Here is a 20,639-nt window from a genome sequence, read left to right on the forward strand (position 1 = left end):
TTTTACTGAGATGAAATGACTGAAGAAGTTGAAACGGTAGATTTGACACCACAAACAAAAAGTTCAGAACCATTGTCAAAACCTGTCAAAGAACTTACAGATGAAGAGAAAATTCAATAATAGAAAGTGCCAGGTCTGGAAATACAAACTCTAACTACAAAGTCACTTTTCATAAAAATGGAACGGCAAGTATCTCAAAAAAGAAACAGACTCTCACAAATAAAATATTGAAGTCTGAAGGAGCTTTCGAGACAACAGATGGAAAAGTTTACTTCACTGACCAACAGCTCATTATAGAACATCTCATTGACTTAGAGTCGAAATATTCTAAACTTTACAACAAACACAAAAAGTTGAAAGGAAAACAGAAACAAATGGCATATGATATTTATGAAGATGTTGACGACACAACTATTCCAGCAAGTGAGGTAAAGTCAGATGAACCGAAAAGTGACGAAAAACCAATAGAAGAAGGGAAGCCAAAAACTGAAGATAAACCAAAACCAAAGTTTAGTCTGGAGACTAAACCAAGCCAACCTTCATTAGCTGGTATGGGTTGGCGTCAAAGACTTATGGCAGCCGGTGGTTATGTAAAGTAAAGGAAAAACATTTTTTTTTATTTTTATAGAAATGCCCCCGTATAGAATGGACAGAAAGTCTGCTAGAATAAAAGCAGAGTTAGAAAGATATGGTTGGAGAGTTTCAAAGAAGTTTAAATATAGGAAGGGAAAGCCAATAAAAGTCTATGACAAATTGTCTGGTCTTCGCTACGAAATGGACTTAGAAACAGCACGTGCAAATTATCCAAACAGATTAGAGAGGTTAGAAGAAGAACGTCTTATGGACATGCCTTTCGATGTTAGTGAACCTCAAGTTGAAGGACACGACGGCTTTGCCAGATTCTACTGGAAACATGACGAACAATTGCATCCTTTGAGAAGGAAAAAAGGAAAAGGTGAAGACGCACATGCTCCCATGGAAAGAACAAGATATGCATATGAAAAGTACCGTGAAGTTAGAAGTAAAATTACTTCTGGTCGAACCTTTACAGTAAACTTTGACGAAGGAAAGAACAAAGAAGGCTTCATGGGTGTACTTGCTGCCATACAAGACGGAAATAAGAAAGGATACAATCTCAGACTAACCGTAACAGATTTGGACGGTCATATATACTATGCGCATGGCAATGTCGCAACAGCCGCACAACTTCTTGACGCTTTCAAGACTACAAAGAGAGAACAAATGTTTGACTCCGACTCAGATATTTTGAATGCGATTGAAGGAATTGCAAGCGTGAAGTTTGAATGGTACCAACCCAACCCTCAAGCAGTCAGACAACATGCTGGATACTTCCCGTTCATAAACAAGTCTGACATTAACTTAACCAGGTATGGAATTTACAATTCAATTGAAAAAATTGTCAATGAACCTTGTATTCTTACATGTCTCAGGAACTCTGGTCTTGTTACAGATGAGAAGATGAAGTATCTTGAGTCATGTGTGAAAACAAGGTACATTCTTAGAAATCAATTGACAAAAATTGCACCGTTGGCAAATGTGAATATCCGAGTCAACATTCCGACTGAGAAAGGTTCTTCGCACGATGACTATGTAGTTGACTTCAAATTGCCATGGTTGAAGATTGTACTTGTCCACAACCACTTCATGTTGAACGAAAGTCTTACAAACCCATTGTTCGGAAAAGGCAAGTGCAACATTGTCAGAGCTGTTAACATTCTTTTCGAGAAAGGTTTGTTGGAACCAATTCCAGATGACAAGCTGACAGAAACTTTTGTACCAAAAGACGAAACAAACTTTTCATTGTTGGTAAGACCAAAAATTGTTCCAGACAAAGTTCTAGCACAGAAGAAGTACACAGCTCCAAAAGGAGTTGGATTGTTCGGATACCAACCTGAACCAGAAGAACTTCCAATGAGGTTGCAAGAACTTCAAGATGCTATAAACAAACTTCCATTGAGGCATCCAATTGACGTCAAATTGTATTGGAGAGCATCTGAGTTAGGTCAGAAGGTTTTATATGAAACAGGTTGCTTCGACGATGTTTATGAGATAACAGGCGAGGTTTCTCAGAAGATAAGAGACTCACTTGAATTTCCACAAACTGGACCCATTGGATGCGACAAGTTCGACTCATATGAAAAGATATACTATGTCGACCTTAACGCTGCGTACATGAGGTTCGTCCAATATATTCCAACTGGAATTCCAAACGAAAACGGTGAGTTCCCGGGAAGGAACTATACAGTTGGAAAAGTCATACAACAACTCTATGATATTAGGAAAGCTTCAAACCCCAAACTTGCAATGACAATCAAATTGCTTATGAATTCGACATGGGGATATTCCATTAAGAAACCTCAAAAGATGAAGAGTAAACACTATGAGAAGGTCGACAACTTTGTTGAAAGGTTTTCTCCTTTTGTTTTGAAGTACGAGTTCACCGAAGGTCAAAATGGCTTAGTAACCACAGTAAAACCTATTGTCGAACATTGGTCTTATCCTCAGTTCGCAAAGGCAGTCCTTGACAACTACAACAAATTCTTCTCGGAAGTCAAATCCAAAGTGAAGGTTTACTATGAGAACATCGATGCACTCATGACGAACGAAGAAGGCTATAACAAACTCATTGAAATGGGTTTAGTCGGTGAAAAGATGGGTCAATTCAAATTGGACAAAATTTTCACCGAAGTTCATGTAATATCGAAAAGGAAGTACTGGGGTGTTAAAGAAGATGGTGAAATAGTTAAACATTGCATGAAATAAAAAATTTTTATTCGAATTTGAATCGGACAGGTCGAGTTACACCATTCTTGGTCTCAAACTCATATATAACCTGTTTGTTTGTATTTTCGTCGACTATGACACGAGACACGAACATTGACCAAACGGACAAAAAGTGTCATTTCAGATGGTCCCGCAGCCAATCGCATTCGAGCACTTCGAAGAAGCCTTACGTTCCAAGGGAGAGGGTGTCTGGTGCAAGGCAGAGGTCATGAGACTCTACGAGCAGTACATCCTCAATGCCTGGGAGGACAAATCGTCCTTGGAATGGCAATTCTACCAACTCCTCTGGGACGACCTCCTACGCAACTGGGATGACGAAAGAGTCCAATTCAGAGGTCAGGAACTACTTGTCCAAATTATCCTTAATTTAAGCTACTTATCCAACTAAAAACTTAAATTTACTCGGGGTTTCCCCCTAAAATAAAATTTTTTTACTCTTAGAACCACTCGAGGTTCTCCTTACGGTTGTTGAGCTTGTCACCGTCAATGTGTCTGACCTTCGTCTTCTTGTTTGGATTTGGAACCCATTGCATACCGACAAGCCTTCCCATGGAAATTGTACCGTAATTCCGAAGGGTAAGGCTCAAGTGTCCCAAGTTGTTGAGGACTGGGGTAAGAACCTTGCCGGTCTCCTTGTTGCGGATTTTGTATGGGTAGGGCTGGGAAATTTCATAACCGTCATCCGCAACAAGGGTTGCCCAAACTTCCTTTTCTTCGTGTTTCTCTTCTTCTTCCTCTTCTTCTTCGTGTTTCTCTTCTTCCTCGAAAATTCCTTCTTCAATTTGGTACTCACGAAGTACGGTGTTGCATGTTCTGTCCTTTCCGAGTACCTTCCAGATGGTGTCTATCTCTTCGAAGAAACGGTAGATGAGTCTGGCAAGGTTTTGGTTCTCTTTGTTGTATTGGCGCAAGGTTTCCGCGAAATCGTTCAGGACTTTCTTATTGGAAGCTTGGTTCGTGAGGACTTCGACTTTGAGATTGGTTATCTCTTCCATAAGACTACATTGGATAGTCTTAATGGTGGTTGTCAGATGAGCGTTCAATTGGGCAATTTGAATTTGAACTGGGCGCTTGTCTGGCAACCTTGAAAGGACATCTGCCATTGAGTTTGGCTTCGGTGCTTGTTCGGACATCGAAAAAATGAAGTGGTTTGAGAATGACGGTTTTACTTCAAAAAGCTTGTTATGACGGTTAAGTCATACAACAAGTTTAAAATAATATCTTGTTCTTCTTCTGAACGTTTGTTGTCTCTTCCGATAAAAGTTTCGAACATGAGAACCAAAAAACGTTTTTTGAGATTGCGGAAGAGTTCAGGCAAACGTTCATATTCTGGATATGTTGGGAGCAGTTCGAAACATCTGAGCTGACTTTCGGACAAAATTGGGACAATGTCAACAAATTCATCTTTGGTCGGATTGCTTGAAGGTAAGTCCCTTACATGTAAGTAGCTCTGGTAAAGTCTTCTCATTTCTGCTAACTTTTGGAGTATAGCTTCGTAGTTTAGAAGTTTTAATTTTAATTGTCTTATTCCACTCTTGACATCTAAACGGTAACTATCCATGAGGTCAAGAGTAGCTTTGGTAGCTTTAAGTGGAGCTATCTGTTCCTTGACTTCTGCAATTTTGGTTGCAATTGTGATTTGAGCTCCTTCAAGTTCGCCGTCTATGTCGTTCTCAACACCTTCAACCATAGCTTGAAACTCTTCATCGGTCCATTGAGTTTGGTGTGGGACGAATTTAACTTGCTTCATTCAAAAATGAAAAAAATGTTTTTACTCAAAGCGTGCCATATAGATGTTTACTGTAAAGGTACGATGTCGCCTTCTGTGTTTATGAAGAACGCCTGACCCGAGAAGTGTAAGAGTCCTCTGAGAATTTGGGCAATTCGTACAGTTGGGTTCTCTCTGTTTGGAAGTTGTATCCACGGACGCTTTGCAAAGAACTTCAAGAGGGTTTCTTTCTTCATCTCTTTTATGTCGTCTACAGGAGTGTTTTCTGGTATTTGCAGGACAATTCCGGTGTCAATTTCAATTTTAAGCGCACCTCTTCCAGACACCCAGCCTGCAATGGTCTTGTTTGACTTCAGATGGCTCAGGTAGTTCCTAACTAGCTCATTTATCTCTATAAGGTAGATTGCCTCATCTGCTGGGTCTATGTCGGTCATTGTTTCAAGACAAGTCTTTTACTTTTTCAAGACAAGTCTTTTACTTTTTCAAGACAAGTCTTTTACTTTTTCAAGACAAGTCTTTTACTTTTTCAAGACAAGACCCGTTATTTTTCAAGAAATTTTTTGGTGTAAAGTTCTCAAATTTGAGAACAGTGGTCTTGATTGAAGACGATACCCGTACTTTTTCAAGACAAGTCTTTTACTTTTTCAAGACAAGTCTTTTACTTTTTCAAGACAAGTCTTTTACTTTTTCAAGACAAGTCTTTTACTTTTTCAAGACAAGTCTTTTACTTTTTCAAGACAAGTCTTTTATTGTTTCAAGACAAGTCTTTTACTTTTTCAAGACAAGTCTTTTATTGTTTCAAGACAATGTCCGACGTACCACCAACCGAGTCCATTCCCAAGCCAGAGGAACCTAAAGCACCAGCCCCTGCACCTCAGCAACCTCAGTTCCAGCAAGTACCTCCACCAAATTACTACCAATTTCCACCTCAATGTTACTACCCACCACAAGGCTTCCCGAACTACCCTCCTCAGCCTATGCCTTACTGCCCTAACCCTTGGATGTTCATGTCAAACCCTCCACCCCAATTCCAATTCCAATCTCAATCCAAGAGAGACCAAGAGTTCGAGGAAGGTCTGAACCGTTTACGCAAAGAGTATGCCACAGCCCCTATGGAAGATGACAGGCTTTCAGTCTCTTCCCTAAAGTCGACCAATTCGACTCGTACCACAGATTCGGTTCGTGACCGTGAAGACTACCTCAAGCAGTCTGAGAGACTCTTCATCTTACAGCCATTTACAGTTGGAGCTCTCAAGAACATGCGCAATTACGAAGGTCAAACACCAGCTGGAGACCGCAAAACAGACGTACTCGCAAGAGCCGTCCAGCTCGTCAAGACAAAGACTGAGATAGTCGACTTCATTCTTGCAGCTTGCCCATACAAGTAAAAAAATAAACAATTACGAGTTAAACTTTTTATTCTTTCTTTTCTGAGTTGTTTAGAGCTGGTTTCTCTTGTAGGAACCTTTCGTACTCTTCCATGGTCATGTAATTGCGAATTTTGTACGCAATTCCAGGTTCGTTGTTTTTGAACCTTACGTATGTAACGCTTCCATCCTCCTCAGGGAAGTAAGCTGCTAACATCTGACCAAGTTTTCTCGGTGACTCGGAGCTCATAAAAATGTCACTTTTTAAACGTTAAGTTTTTAGTCTTATTTTACCCTTTGTTTACCCTTTGTTTGTCAAGGTAGTATTGGAGTGCAATTTCTCCAAATTCTCTGTGTCGGAGTTCTTCAGCATTTTCCAAGGTGTACCTGGAGAACTCAAAGAAGTTGTCAAGAACATACTGCCATGCTGCTCTTCTGAGTTCGTCGGTATTTTGGAAGTGTTGCACCTTCGAGTCTTCTGACATGAAAAAAATGACACTTTTTCATTATATAACTGTTATTTTTTGACGAAGAGAACTTTTGCACTTCGTAAAAAAATCCCTGAAATCGTGAAAAATTGCGAGTAGGTAAAAAAACCCAGTCGCCAAAACTCATGAAAATCGTAAAAAAAACTCATGAAAATCGTGAAAAAATGCTACCCCGACTTTTACAGGGGTTGCCTAAAACTCATGAAAATCGTAAAAAAACTCTATGAAATCATATCTTTTATACAAGATAGAAAAAATAAAATTAACGCTAGTTTTTTTAAAATATTTTTTTTTATTTTGTATGTAAGAACAGGAAATGACAAGCACTGAGTTTGAAACAGTTAAAAAGATAGACAATGAGACCAAAGTGGTTAGAATTGGTGATTTAAACGTAAGATACTCAAAGAAATACAAAAAATATTCTTTGTCAGACATTATATCTCCATCTGGAAAGAGAGCAAGCGACTGGGTTAGAAATGCTTCTACTCAGAAAATTTTGACAAGAAATCCTGAGCTTATGATATCGGTAAGATTCTATGGAACTACAGCATATCTCATCGACAAAAGTCTTATACCACTAGTTTTGTTCTGGATTGACCCAGTTGTTGGATATAATTTCATAACATATGGTTCATTCGATACGGAACGTTGCAGTGAAGGCTTACTTTACATCGTTCAGAAACCGAAGGACTTCAATACAAAGAGATATAAGATAGGAAGAACATATAATATAACTCAAAGATATGACTCTACAGTCAATAGAGTTAAGGTTGTGTTCGTTAACGATATGAGAGCTGCAGAAACAGAACTACTTGAAAAGTTTGAGAAAATGTATGGTGCTCCCACGAGAGGTAAAGAAACGTTTGAAGTAGATGAGATCGACAAAGCTATAAAATTATTTGACGAAGTTGCTGAAAAATACATGTAAAGCGTTTATTTTTGGTCTTTTATACAAGATAGAAAATAACGCTAATTTTATTTTTATTTTATTTTTTATTTTGTATGTAAAGACAGATATGACAACAACAGAGAACACAACAACTGCTATCGTTCATGAAGCCATAAGTGAAGAATACGAGTGGGTTCAGTTTAACAAACAGTTACGTCTCATTCGTTCGGTCAAAGATGACATGTACCAAATGCAAAGTATTTTGACAGCATGTTTTGCACCAGATACTAAGCTTCCTAAAGACTGGTTTAGGAACCAAAGCACACAAGAACTTTTGAGCGAAGCACAGCGAGACATACTTTTTTCTGAAAATCGTGAAGAACAGCGAGTAGGTAAAAAACCCCAGTCGCCAAAACTCTATGAAAATCGTGAAAATTTGCCAAATGGTTTGAGAGGTTGGTATGTACATAGACTTCTTGTAAATGCTGTTGCAATGTGGGCTTCACCTCGTTATGCTTGGTATGTTTGTAAACTTCTTGACGAAATTCATAGACAAGAACGTGAAGAGCTAGAGAACAAGCTTGAATCCAAAGACAAAAACATACAGAAAAGAATACCACGTTCGGTACCAAAAGGAAAGGAAAAGAACTATAAGTATATGATTTACACTGAAGAGATGGAAAATGAAGAAGACAGAGATATGGTTATGTTGCATTTAGTCAGAAGAAACAACAAAAGCTTTTACGACCTTGCTAAGATTTACAAATCTGACAGAAATTGGTTCTATCGCGAAAACTTACCGATTTCAATGACACCGAATGAAGATGTTAAACAGATAGTTCAAGATACTTTACCTCAAACACACTATGATATGAAAGGTTGTACAATACTTACATTCAAAGAAGACTTACCGCTACTGAAAGAAAAAATAACAGAGTATTTTGACAACTTCAAACAAGCAGAGTAAATGAACTCTTTATTTTTCAAGCTTGACTTTTTACAATTTGAACTTTGTTTGCGTAGATATGAATTCTGAAAGAAGTATGAGGGTCTTGTATGACTTTGTACTTCTCCCATAGTTCATGTCTGTCAAACTTACCTGCCATGGACTCTTTCATAAGTTCCATGAAATCGTCTTCGGACAATCCGGGGAAAAGTATGATATCAGTAAGTATTCTCTTTACATCCTTACTTAAACTCTTGGCTGTCTGTACACAAATGACAACTGAGATGTTAAAGTGTCTGAGCTTCTTAAGAATTCGACACATGTCTTGTTCTCTGTTCTTTAACAAAGGATGAGAAGCAAAGTCATCTAAGATAAGAAGACATCTATGAGGGTAAGTCTTCCAATCGTAAGATTGCAATTTCTTCGAAATGTATTCTATCTCTTTCTGTTTGTTTCTGAAGTGTTTCTTCTCTAATATTCTCTGCATTTCCTCATTTGGGTCTTTAAACTTAGAATTGACATACTCATTTATAGCATTGTACTTCAAAACTCTTCTTTGGTACTTCTTTATCCAATCTAACAACTCAGAGTCTTTTATACATACTAACTTAGACTTCTTTATAATATCTTTGAACGAATTGACGGTTTGGTCAAATTGACCAGAAGTACTACAAATGACTACTAACTCATAGAATGGGTTCTTCTCATCTAGTTCTTGTTGTTGTGCAGCCATTTTAAGATAAGTGAAAGTCTTACCCGACCCAGGTGGTGCGATTAGACCTGTTATACCATTCTGAGCAAATAAGAACTTGTCATGTATGGGTTTTATCTGAGCATTTTCCAACTTCCTCTTGTTCTTGTTTAAAACATTCTCAAATTTTTTGTCAATGTCAGCAAACTTTTTTTCTAACATATTTTTAGAAAAATTAAAATTTTTATCTTTTAGGAAATGTCTAGCGATTTCGCTATCTATATTCGAGACAAGCTTTTCGACAGCAAAACATCTGTCGACCATAAAATCTTACATAGTGTAAACAAGAAAGGGGAATTTGTTCTAAAGTTCTGTTTCTGGGAATATGACAAGAACCATAAAACCTTAAGCAGAGAAGTCTTAAAATTTGTCAATGACAGACTTGTTGACAGAGATGACGCCTCTTGGAGAGATGAAGTCCAACAAAACTTCTTAGAATGCAAAGAAGACACATGCGCTGTTCTTGAAAATGAAATAGAAAACAGAATAGAAGAGCTATTAAATGACAAAGCACTTTTACAAAAATATGGTTCTGAGAAGTTTGATATAACTCCACCAGAGAAGAAGAAGAGAGAAAAGAAAGAAAAGAAAGTAGAAGAAGAGAAGAAAGAACCAGAGCCAGAGAAGGGGAGATATGACATGTAAAAATAAAATTTTATTTTTAGAACATTTCTGGGTCAATGTCAATGTTCTCTTCCTCTTTAGGAGCAAACACTGGCTTAGACTCTAAAATCTTTTTACCCAATTTACCTTGAACTTCAACTATCTTAGACTCATAATATTCATAGTCGTCTGCTTTCTTTGGTTCATAAGGTATAACAAGTTTGTATGCTTTGCCTTCTTTAAGGTTTGAGAACCTTCTGTCAAAACTTTCTTTGACTGTTAACAAACCTTCTATGTCTAAGTCTTCAAATTTCGCACCATTTTTAGTCACAATAGCAAACTTAACTGGTTCGATGTTCCAAACTTTGTCAAATGTAGACTTTTCAAAATGGTAGAAGTAAACATTCAAATATGTGAATGGGTCTAGTTCTTCTTTAAGTCCTGACATGTACTTGTTGACTGAGATGAATTTCGTCATCTTTTCTATCGGATAAAAAAATATTTTTTTTTAAAATTTACTCAGAAAAATTTTTCTTTGTATATACACCATTCTGTACGTCTAAAAGACTTTTGACATTTGCCAAGAATGTTCGTTTAGACGCTGTCATATAACCATACTCTTGACAATATTGTTTATACGAATCGTACAATGACCTTTCATCTAAACACTCAAAGTCAGTTTCATCTATGAACAGTTCATATACACTCTTGTTTGCTTCTAACAATGTTTGTCTCTCTTCGGTATGTGGAATTTGTCTTGGATTGAACTTTGAAATATCTAATGTCATGAAATATGAGAACAAGTGGTTGTAAAAGTTAGGTGTAAAGTTTCTGCTAAGTCGTCAAAATATTCTGTATCTTGCATATGAGCTTCTGACGTTCTGACAACTACATATCTTCTGTCAGAACTTTCTAACTTCATCGGAACGGCGTTGTTTGAAACCATGATGAAATTTGCAACATTTTCACAAACTCTTTGGTCTTTATATTTTCTTTCAACAACTCCAACTTTGTCTGTTATAAGACTCTTCAAAGCATCTGAGTTTAAAACCTTTGTTGTATCTATACTTTGAAGTTCGTTACATACTATAAGTTTCATATTCTCTATTGAAGAGTTAAATTTACCGCAGATGTTTTCTAAGTTTGTCATATTCGGATTCGAATAGCCCTCTAACAGTTTGCACAAAATATCTGTAAAGAAAGTGTTCTTACCAGTTCCTTGTTTTCCAATTACAATGAGAGCAGTTTCATTCTTAGCACTTGGATGTTGTAAGATGTTTGCAAACCAACATAAGATATACTCATAGACTCTTTCGTTTCCATTGCATATAATTTCTTTGACATGGTCTAACCAAGCTTCTATAACATTTTCTTTCCATTCTACTTGTTCGTATTTATATCCAGTGAAGATAGAATAGAAGTTTGGAGATGGTGTATAGAACTTTATACCACGAACTGAAAAATCTTCTAACTTTGACAATAAGATATCCCAAGCATCTAACATCTTCATGCCAACTTGTACGACTTTTATTTTCTTAAGTTTCTGTTTACATTCTTGTTCTGAAACTATTGTCGCTCTTGGTTTGTTAAAGACAACATCCCATTCTTTCATGACATAACATTCTGGGGCAGAGTCAACATAAATGACTAAACGTTTCAAATTCTCGACTGCTTTGTTATAGTCTCTAAATGGACACATATTTCTGAAGGCTTGGAAGTCATAAAAATCTGAAACGTCTATTCTGTACATTTTTTTATAAAAATAAAAAAAAATATTTTTTTTATTCTTGACTTTGTTGTTCTTGAGCTATTTGTTGCATTTGTTGTTCTTGAGCTATTTGTTGTTGAAGTTGTTCTTGTAGTACAATACTTTCACCAGTTGCATCTTCCAATTCGAAACTTTCTGCCGTCATTGACAAATACATAGGACATAAAAGTTTTACAGGAACAAAGTTTGCGTCAACTAAGGTTAAGTTTATGTTTGCTAAAGTGTTTGAGTTTACTAAAGCTGAAAACTCTGCATTCGAATGAACAATAGGCAAACCAGCAGAGAAAGTGTTGTTTATACGCATGAGTATCTTTTGGTCATAGTAGTTTCTGTCGACATTCGAATAACACTTTGAACCTAAGTTTGAAACAATATATAAAATAGGTGTACTTAAAGTCAATGGAACAGACATTCCTTGTATGACACCTTTTCCTGTTATAGGAAACTGTTGGTAGTAAAAACCAGATATAAGTTTTGTATTATAGCTCATATCGTTTATACTAAACTCAGTCGGACATCCAAACATAATGAAACCTGCTCTAGTTGCAGCACATGTTACATCCGTCCTTAAAGTATTAAATAAGTCAACAAAACCTGTTGGTGGTATATCTGAGTAAGTATCTTCAAAGAAGTATTTTTTACCATTCACAACAACAAAATCTTCTGGTGTCAAAAGAGCAAAACAGGCTTTAGTCGTCATCGTGTTTAAGGTCAGTTTACAATATCGTCCTTGAGGACTTTGTAAGTTTGTTGTTATAGAATTATATGACTCAGGGTTTTTAGTCGTAATAGTATAAACCACTATGTCTTCTGCCATTTTTATATATTTAAAAGTTTTTCTGAAAGTGGAGAAGAACTTCATCTAAACTTTCACATGGCGTTTCTTGAAGTTCTCTGTCTAAGAAGTTCAAATATTTTGTAAAGACATAGAACTTTCCTTTGTCTACACGAACAAACAAAACAGGGTCTTTCATATCGTTCAAAAGTGTGTAAAGTCCTTTACATGAAATAAAGTCTATATTGTTTTTCTTCAAACATCTTTCAAGAAGTTTTGACATTTTTACTTAGCAAGTAAATTTTAATGAAATGTTGTGGTCGTCAAATATTTTTATGACGTCTGGGAAACTATATTTTAAGTTCAACGTTTCACCTCCTTTCATAACGTATATCTTGTCAATGACATTATATGAAACACCACAGCAAGCAATGTCGGGTTCTATTTCTTTGATGTTTATATCGTCTGCCTCTGTCAAAAGTTTCAATAGTTCTTTCAAAACTTCATGAGGTGCGATGACATATGAGTTCACTTTTACAGGGTTGTGTTCGACCAAGTTTAACATTAGACCTAAAGCTTGACAAATCTTCTCCTGAGTTTTAAGTTTGTCTTTAAGTTGTTGGTAGTCGTTTCGAATATCTGCAACAGAACTTAAGTCTCTGCTAACTTCAGGATATGTTGGTTGTTCTTTTACAGGAACTATTGTTATACCATCTTCGTCTTCGTATGGTTTCCCCACTTCAACATCTCTTTCTTTGACATTGACAACAACACTTTGACTGTTTGTTTGAGTTGGTGAATTTAACTTCACATCTGCCACCGCCATTAAACCTTTTGAAACACTTACGCTTCTATTTTTCGGAAATGACATTTTACTTAGAATAAAAAGATGGACGTATTTGAGTATCTCTTCGAATTGAAGCAAAACAAAGTTTACACACACAAACAATACAAGTTCATTGACAGAGTAGTTCTTTACACAAACAATGGAAAATGTTATAGAATAGCAGTCTTTGCTGAACCAAAATATTTTCATAAAGCAAAGAAAGTTGGTATAACCGAGATGGTGAAAGTTCTTGAAGCAGACAAAAATATAACAACAAAACTGACCGATATTTCTAAAGGTAAGTTTATAATACAATATTATATCAAAACTGGCGTACTGTCAATATTTGACGGAGAGAAGTCAGTTCAAGAACAACTTACTGACCTGCTGCCAAAATCTGCTCGATGGATGCTGTCGTTATACCAATCTGAGGAGCTCCAGCAGGTTTCATCGAACGAATCTTCAAAAGAGCATCTTCCGTGAAAAGTGCTATTGGTTTTGTAAACTTCTTTGCTTTCAATTCATCTGGACCGTCTCTGTCACCAGTATATTGTATTTGAACTGTACCAACAGTTGAAATACCACCCATAAAGTCTTCTGAGTCAGCAAATGGAATGCCAAGCCAAAAGTTTGAACGGTCTCCATTTGTATATTGAGTTTTTTGAGCTCCTGCATGAGTCCATACTTTCACATATGGCATAATAGAACTTTGCATTTCAGGGTTAATGGTTGTTGTGAAGTTGTTGTTAAAGTTCATAGCATCTAATGTCAAGTTGTATGACCTCATATCCTCAACTGTAGAATATTCTTCTCTTGGATAGTATTTGCCATCTATGTTTATATGATATTTAATACCGGGGTTGTAGAAACAAGAATAGTCATTTATAGTTCGTCTGAACAGTACAAACATAGTATCTGCATGTTTCATTGCAGTTGTTAAGGCAATATCTGTTCTTGCACCTGGGTCAGCACTTTGGTTTCCAACTTCACCTGCAAAGTCTTTGACAGATATTTGGTGTATAGGGAACATAAGTGGAACTGCAATATATTTGGCAGCTAAAGCATTTGAAATATCTGGGTCCAACATATAGACTGCAAGTCTGCTTTCTATTCTCTTGCATTCAAACTTTTCGCATGTGAACTTAACTGGGTCCCAAGCAGTTCCAGCAGCATTGAAATAATAGTTTACTTCAGTGTTGAGGTTTGAGAAACCAAAGTCTAAGTCAACTTTGTCTTTGCAAAATTCGGCGAATGACGTTTGATTTGCTCCCTTTACGTCTGTAAGAGTGAATGGGTCTTGTGTTGGTGCAATGACTAAGTTATTTTTGCTTGGAGTAAGTTCGATAGAAATTTTTCCTGCCCAGTTTGGCAAGTATCTTAAAAGCCTGAAGATGAGGAAAGATGACAAAGGAACTCTAAGTTTCAATTTTACTTTGGTTACTGCTGCTGCAGTTTGTCCAGAAAGGTTAACATAAACTCCTGGAACGTTAGGGTCAAGTCTTCTTATTTTCTCAATAGTTGCATACTGGTCTGTTTGTTCTCTAGCTTGTGGTTGTACTGAGTTTCTTAAAGCGAACCATTCATAGTTTGCCCATGTTACTGTTTGAACTAAGTCAGAGTTAGAATATATCTTATATCCCATGAAAACTTCTGGAGCATATTGGTATCCGACATAGAAAATTCCATTGCAACCTTTCTTGTCAGACAACTTGGCAGAAGGTTTTATTTCAATGTCTTGTTCCACGTATAAGAAAGAGTTGTCAATAGAAATTATATGAAACCTGTCGCAAGCAATATCTACTGTTGTTGAAGAACCTTCTCCAAACTCACCTACGTTTCCATAAGAAACAGCAGTTGTATATTCGTAAGTTCCAGGAACTATTTCTGACCTTCTAATGGCATTGTCGCATTCGTTATACCATTCGGAAACATTTCCATTCATGGCATCCAAAACTGTTGGCGTTATATTCTGAGCGGCGTACATTTCATATGGGTAAAAATATAGAATAGTTGGATTTATATGTCATAATAGAACCACGTGGACCAAGCTTTACTTTCTTCCTGACTGAGTTTTTAACTCTTCTTTTTCTTTCATTGCCACTACTTTCACTAGATGAAGTTACTTCTTCACTACTTTCACTTTGTTCTACTCTTCTCTTCTTCTTTGGTGTCGCTTTTGGTAACTTGCCCTCTGCTTCAAGTTGTTGCATCTTTGCCTCATGTTCACCTAGTATGTTGTAAATTTCCCATGTCCTTTTTGCCTTTGGGCTCTGGTCGCCCATCTCAGGTAACCTATATCCTAGAAAGAGTTTGTCATAGTTTGTATTTGAGTCTTCGCGTATTGTTTGCATGACTCTTTCCTGAGTTTCCGGTTCAAGCTCTTCAAATATAGCTTGTCCATATGGAATAAGCTCGTTTCCAAATATATGTTTTTGTAGCCATTCTGGTTTTCTTTCCATGTTACCAACTATATCTTTTGTGAATGGGAAAGCTTTTACCCAATCTTTCAGTCTTGCGTCGTTTATTTCTGTAGTTGGTTTTATTTTGTCAAGGAACATGTTTTTCAATACTAACATTTCATTTGGTACTGTCCATTTGAGTTTTCTTAAATATTCATCCCTTCTCGGTTCATCGTATGCAAAGTAAGTTTTTATGACATTTTGTAAACTTTCGTTTGCAAGGTCATGTACAATAGGTTCTCTTCCTTCTCCCTCCCTAACTTTCTTTCTAAACTCTTCACCAAATATACCATCTCTATGGTTCTGTGTAGTTCTTTGAGATAAATGTTCTAGAACGTCAGGTGTTATATTTCCATCAGCCATGTTCATTTCATACTGGTCCAAAATATCTGCATGTTTCATATCTTTCAATGGCATTAAAGCCGCGCTTAAAATACCAGCTATATCTCGTTCACCATTCAATTCCATTGCGTCTACAACTTCTTGGAATTGTGGTTGTAAGTTTATGAACCACCTATCCGGGTTAGCTTTATGACCCCATCTCATTGTAGTTCCATCGTCTGCAGAAACAAAAGTAGGTTTGTTTCCATCTTGGTTAGGTTCTGAATGAACTTTAAACAATGTTTCATTTCTATATGTTTTCTTGAAATTTAACCTTTTATTTTCACCGAGTTCATCCGAAGATTGAACGTTAAATGCTCGTAAGTAAAAAGGGTTGTTGTATTTGTGTACATTTTCTTTCAGTACTTCCATTCTATGCTGAATATTTTCATCTGGTGTTGGAGTCTTTTGTATGTCGGCAAACATTTTTCGATATTCTTCTACTATGTCAGCCGAATTTTTTTTAGACTCTTGGAAATATTCCATATTCTCCGCATACTCTTGTTGAGGGTCAAGATTTTTCGGCTGTTCCAAATCTTCATCTAGTTCTGTGAAGTTAGTTTCCAAAGGAGGACTTGTTCGTTTCCTTCAGGCTCTTCTAGCTGTTGTTGCTGAACTATTTCTTCCATGTCTGGTTGTATCTGAACTAGTTCTTCCTGTGGAGTTTCTTGTACCTCATCTGCTGGCATTTCATATATTCCGAGACCGTTTTCAACAATTTCCCTATCTACGTCATCCGCATTCATAAGCTTTTGTTCTTTCGTTCCGTCTCTATTTTTTACGCGTTTCATGACGAAGTTGAATTGTCATTTAGCTCTGACATCAAATATCTCGGAGTAAATTCATCCATGTCATTTGGATGATATGCTATTAAATCATATCCCTTAGCGAGCTTGTATTTTCCAGGTTTGAGATTATATCCGTTTTGGTGCTGAGCCATAAAGCTAAATAGGTTCGGGTCAGTATTTCCATCCTTGAACTTTCCAATAGCTTCTTTATATCTGTCACTAAAGTCAACAGTATCTGGGAAACCCACTCTTCTTTAAGCATTTTTAAGAATTCTTGGTTTCCTTGTTCTCTACTTCTTTTATGTCCTTGCTCTGTTTGTGGTTGTTGTTGTGCAGGGTTTTGAACTGTTGGTTGCTGTGCTGGTTGTTGTGTTGGTTGTTGTGCTGGTTGTGGAGGTGGTTGTTGTGCTGGTTGTTTGTGTTGGTTTTGGTGCATGCCTGTGTCTGTGTCCATGTGACGATGTAAATGTTTCTAGGTAGTCCTGGTGCAGGTGCTTCTCTTGGAGGGTTTGGTGGTATATAAGTTCCACCAGCTGGCACATATGTTCCATCTGCAGCGTAATGTCCTACCTGACTTTTCGTTCTTAAGAAAGCATTTACTAGGTCTGTTTTGGTCTGTTGTAACTCTTTTTCTTGACTTTTCACAACAGTTGCTCTAACGGCGTCATAGGCACTTTGAACTGCCTGTCTCGTTGCTGCATCTGTTATTTTCGTCATATTTTGTGCTACTTCTTTTAACTCTTTGTCGAAACCTTCAGACTTCAGTTTCTTTCCAGATGAGAAGTCGTTCACTTGTTTCACCTTACTATGAAGAGCTTCGAAAGCGTTCTTAAAGTCAGCATTTGTTAAAGCTTCATTTGAACTATCTTCATCCGCTTGTATTTTTGTCCTTATTGACCCTATGAGTTGGGCTGCTTTAGCGTTGGCTTGGGCATCTAACCAGTCATTGTTGGCTTTTATATATTCTGCGCTTTTCATTGCCTTTTGCATAGCCGCGTCGTTATTTTTACTTTCTTGTGCTAAGTTTTCATACTGTACGGTTTGGTTTTGCAACTGTAAAAGTTTTTCTGCCTTTACATTTGCTTCAACTTCTTTTTTATACTCATCGCTATCCATATATGTCTTCAGGGCTTTTTGTTTTATCTCTTCATCTTTCAGTATTTTATATTGAGTAGTATGGTTTTTCAAATTTATGACATCTTGTTCCATTTTTGCTACTTCTGCTGCTTTTTCTGACACTTTTTTCGCATATTCCTCTGTACTTAGTTCTTTCAGTTGTTCTTCTTTCTTCTTTTTCTCTACGTTTAACTCATTGAGTTTCTTTGTGTGTCTGTCATATTCTAGTTTCTTTTCGTTTTCACTTATTTGCTTCTGTATGTCTATGTTTGACTTTTTGACATCTGTTATTTGATTTTTGAGTGAACTCAAATTCATTTGACTTTGAGGGTTATATGCTGTTCCGTCTGCAGCTCCACCATAGCCTGCCATTTTCGCTAAAAGTGCCGCTCTTAAACCTCCACTCTGTGCACCAATAACTCGGTTTAAAAGCATAGGATTGCTTGACATTTGTTGCAACATAGTGGGGTCATTCAGCATTTGTTGTTGCAACTGTTGTTGTGGTGTTAGTTTTACTATTGGATGTTTCAATGCTCTCTTCCTCTTACGTATATTCTTACGTAGCTTACGTGGCATTTTAAGTGAAGTTAAAAAGCGGCTTTTGACAGATGTTTATATGACACTTTTTGTTCAGCACAAAAAACTACTCGGTCAAAGTGTTGTCAGTTTTGTAAAATAACCGTCCTATCTCATTCTATAAGGGGAAAGGCTTCTCAAAGTATACTTCCTTGGAACGCCTGTAACTTTTCCTGTAGCGACGATAGACCCTTACTTGTCCGGACAAAGTTATACTATTTTGAGTGCTCTACAAAAAAGTCAACGGCGACGACTCTCAAAAACCGTTGTGTAAAAAGTTTTACCGTTGGACAAAAAAGTATGTATAGAAAACAAAAAACGTTTATAGTTCATTCAATATTTGAGATGGAACGGTTTGCCAACGGAGACTTTTCAATAAAATAAAAAAATAGAGGGGGTTACCGTTGACGAAAACGGTTTATTTTAAACTTTTCTATGAGTAGTCCGAAAAAAACAGTTCATTTTTGTCTAATGTACGCGTCTCGAACAGTGAAGCCCAATTCAATAGAATACTATCTCGAAAAACAAGAAGCTGACACTGCTATTCAGTCTTTAATACAGAACCAAGCTCAGGAGAACTCAAAAGACTCCCATTTCAAATCGACATCCAATTCGAAGCAATTAAAACTTGACTCGAATGTTTTAAAACCACAGCCCGCACGAACAAATACAGCTCTAAGAATAGACCAAAGAATACCGAACAAAGAGTTGAGGTCAAGATTGAAATTACAATCGGATGAGTATTTTTCCCTTAACAACCAGGGAAATACTCCATATAACCGTATCTACACAAATACCGTTAAAGAAACAATAACGGCATACACAAAACTCTGTCAAATGGTCCCCAACCAGGACCAATTGACGGATATTATATGTTCCTACCTTCCCATATTTGCTGAGTGTGTGGAAGGTAGGACATTGTTACAAGCTTGCTTACGTATGCCACCAAATCTCCGTCAACAATTTGCTCAAATTGTACATGAATTTAAAGCTTTTAACAACGGATACGATGGAGATGAAGTAGCAGATGAATTTGGGGAAGCAAAAACATTTTTCCCCTCATATAATACGCCTGCAACAGTATTTCCTACTAATGAATTTCACAACTATTGTGTCGTTCATTTAATTGTTGTGGATATGCCCACAGGTGAAGACATTCTCAGTGGTGACTTCATCGAAGTCTGTATCAATACAGAATTGGGAGAAGATGAGTTGCATAAATTCTCCTACGTCGAACATATATTCAAACCAGCACACCAACTCTTTATCGAAACTGAAATAACACTCACACAAAATATGTCCATCTCATTTAAATCCAAATCAGGACGTCCATACAGAATTTGGATGAACTACGTCCTCTTCCACGACGCCGACGATGACGAAGAAGAGGAAGAAGAGGAGGAGGAAGAAGAAGAACAAGAAGACGATATCCAGTTCATTTCCATCCGTAAAAAACATTAAAGCAAACATTTCCGAATAAAAACTTCATTTATACTAAACATCTTCAGGGCTAGAAGGGGCGCAGCCCCTGGAAGCCCCGATTCCTTTTTTTTTTTTTTTTTTAAAGGTAGTCTCACGAAAATACGTTATTTTCCCGATGCCTTGGAAGCAGCTTTGCAGGTTACCCGTAAGGTAACCAGTAGAAGTTTCTGAGCAAGGATGAAGAAGATTAAAGAGCCTTTTTATTGCAAACGCTATATTTGTAAGTGTCTTTGTAGAACTTCTCATAAATTCAAAGATTTCCAAAAACGAATTTTTCGATTTTGATATAATAAATGATATTTAAACAAATTATAGATGTGTTTGCAATTAAAAAAATCCGAGTTAACTACAATATCTTCAATTTTTGTCGTTCACTTTTTCATGTCATACTGATAGCAAGAATACTCACCCAATTTGGTTACACTTCATGATAGTTTGAAGTAAAAAAATGCCACAGTTTTTTTTATTTGATATCGTTATCTAAATTTTGTACAGAAATGAAATAAATTATAATATGAAACGTGTGTTATTATGCTTGTTGGGAAACAATCCAATACTTATGTCTGAATGAAATGATTATTTCTACGAGATTTTTCATATTCAGCTAATAATGCTATCAAAATCAAATAACAATAAAAAGTTATTTTGTACATAATGTAACTTAATCTTTAATACTATATAGAACTTCGAAATACGACTAAACGGTGCGAGTTACGCGATTAAATACCTTTTTTTCGATCGAAACTTGAAAGTGAGGATAACTCAATGGGTAGGGGTATGGGTTCGACTTTTTCTATTGGGCAACTATTTTTTCTTTTCTTTGTTTCAAGCATTTTTTTATGCGATTATGCATAATTATTTGATTTCCTATATATTCAATAATAAATTTG

General features: G+C 36.6%; 19 protein-coding genes and 2 pseudogenes across 21 annotated transcripts, besides 1 other annotated feature; 9 read left to right on the forward strand and 12 right to left on the reverse strand.

Annotated features, from left to right (window-relative positions):
• Window positions 1-19,830: part of a mobile genetic element that runs on past the window's edge.
• TVAGG3_0189600 lies at window positions 16-599 on the forward strand (annotated as a pseudogene). Its single transcript has one exon. A coding segment is annotated over exon 1 (584 nt).
• On the forward strand, window positions 631-1,364 carry TVAGG3_0189610 (uncharacterized protein; the record flags this gene model as incomplete). The annotated part of the gene is made up of 1 exon (XM_051225910.1): window positions 631-1,364. A coding segment is annotated over one exon (734 nt), but the record flags the coding sequence as incomplete, so codon positions are not given.
• On the forward strand, window positions 1,480-2,784 carry TVAGG3_0189620 (DNA/RNA polymerases family; the record flags this gene model as incomplete). The annotated part of the gene is made up of 1 exon (XM_051225911.1): window positions 1,480-2,784. The coding sequence occupies one exon, from the start codon at window positions 1,480-1,482 to the stop codon at window positions 2,782-2,784; it is 1,305 nt and encodes a 434-aa protein (XP_051110897.1).
• TVAGG3_0189630 lies at window positions 2,967-3,193 on the forward strand (annotated as a pseudogene). The gene has a single exon. A coding segment is annotated over exon 1 (227 nt).
• TVAGG3_0189640 (MazG nucleotide pyrophosphohydrolase domain-containing protein) lies at window positions 3,243-3,938 on the reverse strand (the record flags this gene model as incomplete). Its single annotated transcript, XM_051225912.1, has 1 exon — window positions 3,243-3,938. The coding sequence occupies one exon, from the start codon at window positions 3,936-3,938 to the stop codon at window positions 3,243-3,245; it is 696 nt and encodes a 231-aa protein (XP_051110898.1).
• Window positions 4,077-4,555, reverse strand: TVAGG3_0189650 (uncharacterized protein; the record flags this gene model as incomplete). Its single annotated transcript, XM_051225913.1, has 1 exon — window positions 4,077-4,555. A coding segment is annotated over one exon (479 nt), but the record flags the coding sequence as incomplete, so codon positions are not given.
• TVAGG3_0189660 (uncharacterized protein) lies at window positions 4,618-4,968 on the reverse strand (the record flags this gene model as incomplete). Its single annotated transcript, XM_051225914.1, has 1 exon — window positions 4,618-4,968. A coding segment is annotated over one exon (351 nt), but the record flags the coding sequence as incomplete, so codon positions are not given.
• TVAGG3_0189670 (uncharacterized protein) lies at window positions 5,341-5,922 on the forward strand (the record flags this gene model as incomplete). The annotated part of the gene is made up of 1 exon (XM_051225915.1): window positions 5,341-5,922. One exon carries the CDS (start codon window positions 5,341-5,343, stop codon window positions 5,920-5,922), a length of 582 nt encoding a protein of 193 aa, XP_051110901.1.
• On the reverse strand, window positions 5,951-6,151 carry TVAGG3_0189680 (uncharacterized protein; the record flags this gene model as incomplete). The annotated part of the gene is made up of 1 exon (XM_051225916.1): window positions 5,951-6,151. The coding sequence occupies one exon, from the start codon at window positions 6,149-6,151 to the stop codon at window positions 5,951-5,953; it is 201 nt and encodes a 66-aa protein (XP_051110902.1).
• On the forward strand, window positions 6,706-7,317 carry TVAGG3_0189690 (organellar and viral DNA polymerase type B; the record flags this gene model as incomplete). Its single annotated transcript, XM_001329914.2, has 1 exon — window positions 6,706-7,317. One exon carries the CDS (start codon window positions 6,706-6,708, stop codon window positions 7,315-7,317), a length of 612 nt encoding a protein of 203 aa, XP_001329949.2.
• Window positions 7,406-8,245, forward strand: TVAGG3_0189700 (KilA, N-terminal/APSES-type HTH, DNA-binding family; the record flags this gene model as incomplete). The annotated part of the gene is made up of 1 exon (XM_051225917.1): window positions 7,406-8,245. The coding sequence occupies one exon, from the start codon at window positions 7,406-7,408 to the stop codon at window positions 8,243-8,245; it is 840 nt and encodes a 279-aa protein (XP_051110903.1).
• On the reverse strand, window positions 8,262-8,696 carry TVAGG3_0189710 (protein of unknown function, DUF4106 family; the record flags this gene model as incomplete). The annotated part of the gene is made up of 1 exon (XM_051225918.1): window positions 8,262-8,696. A coding segment is annotated over one exon (435 nt), but the record flags the coding sequence as incomplete, so codon positions are not given.
• On the forward strand, window positions 9,174-9,620 carry TVAGG3_0189720 (uncharacterized protein; the record flags this gene model as incomplete). Its single annotated transcript, XM_051225919.1, has 1 exon — window positions 9,174-9,620. One exon carries the CDS (start codon window positions 9,174-9,176, stop codon window positions 9,618-9,620), a length of 447 nt encoding a protein of 148 aa, XP_051110905.1.
• On the reverse strand, window positions 10,504-11,328 carry TVAGG3_0189730 (uncharacterized protein; the record flags this gene model as incomplete). The annotated part of the gene is made up of 1 exon (XM_051225920.1): window positions 10,504-11,328. A coding segment is annotated over one exon (825 nt), but the record flags the coding sequence as incomplete, so codon positions are not given.
• Window positions 11,360-12,163, reverse strand: TVAGG3_0189740 (uncharacterized protein; the record flags this gene model as incomplete). Its single annotated transcript, XM_051225921.1, has 1 exon — window positions 11,360-12,163. The coding sequence occupies one exon, from the start codon at window positions 12,161-12,163 to the stop codon at window positions 11,360-11,362; it is 804 nt and encodes a 267-aa protein (XP_051110907.1).
• On the reverse strand, window positions 12,411-12,947 carry TVAGG3_0189750 (protein of unknown function, DUF4106 family; the record flags this gene model as incomplete). Its single annotated transcript, XM_051225922.1, has 1 exon — window positions 12,411-12,947. The coding sequence occupies one exon, from the start codon at window positions 12,945-12,947 to the stop codon at window positions 12,411-12,413; it is 537 nt and encodes a 178-aa protein (XP_051110908.1).
• Window positions 13,324-14,034, reverse strand: TVAGG3_0189760 (protein of unknown function, DUF4106 family; the record flags this gene model as incomplete). The annotated part of the gene is made up of 1 exon (XM_051225923.1): window positions 13,324-14,034. The coding sequence occupies one exon, from the start codon at window positions 14,032-14,034 to the stop codon at window positions 13,324-13,326; it is 711 nt and encodes a 236-aa protein (XP_051110909.1).
• Window positions 14,964-15,769, reverse strand: TVAGG3_0189770 (protein of unknown function, DUF4106 family; the record flags this gene model as incomplete). The annotated part of the gene is made up of 1 exon (XM_051225924.1): window positions 14,964-15,769. A coding segment is annotated over one exon (806 nt), but the record flags the coding sequence as incomplete, so codon positions are not given.
• On the reverse strand, window positions 16,875-17,031 carry TVAGG3_0189780 (uncharacterized protein; the record flags this gene model as incomplete). The annotated part of the gene is made up of 1 exon (XM_051225925.1): window positions 16,875-17,031. A coding segment is annotated over one exon (157 nt), but the record flags the coding sequence as incomplete, so codon positions are not given.
• On the reverse strand, window positions 17,441-18,267 carry TVAGG3_0189790 (protein of unknown function, DUF4106 family; the record flags this gene model as incomplete). The annotated part of the gene is made up of 1 exon (XM_051225926.1): window positions 17,441-18,267. A coding segment is annotated over one exon (827 nt), but the record flags the coding sequence as incomplete, so codon positions are not given.
• On the forward strand, window positions 19,207-19,728 carry TVAGG3_0189800 (uncharacterized protein; the record flags this gene model as incomplete). Its single annotated transcript, XM_001286100.1, has 1 exon — window positions 19,207-19,728. One exon carries the CDS (start codon window positions 19,207-19,209, stop codon window positions 19,726-19,728), a length of 522 nt encoding a protein of 173 aa, XP_001286101.1.
• Window positions 19,831-20,639: the final 809 nt, after the last annotated feature.

This window comes from Trichomonas vaginalis, chromosome IV, assembly GCF_026262505.1.
Source record: "Trichomonas vaginalis G3 chromosome IV, whole genome shotgun sequence".
Taxonomy (NCBI): domain Eukaryota; phylum Parabasalia; order Trichomonadida; family Trichomonadidae; genus Trichomonas; species Trichomonas vaginalis.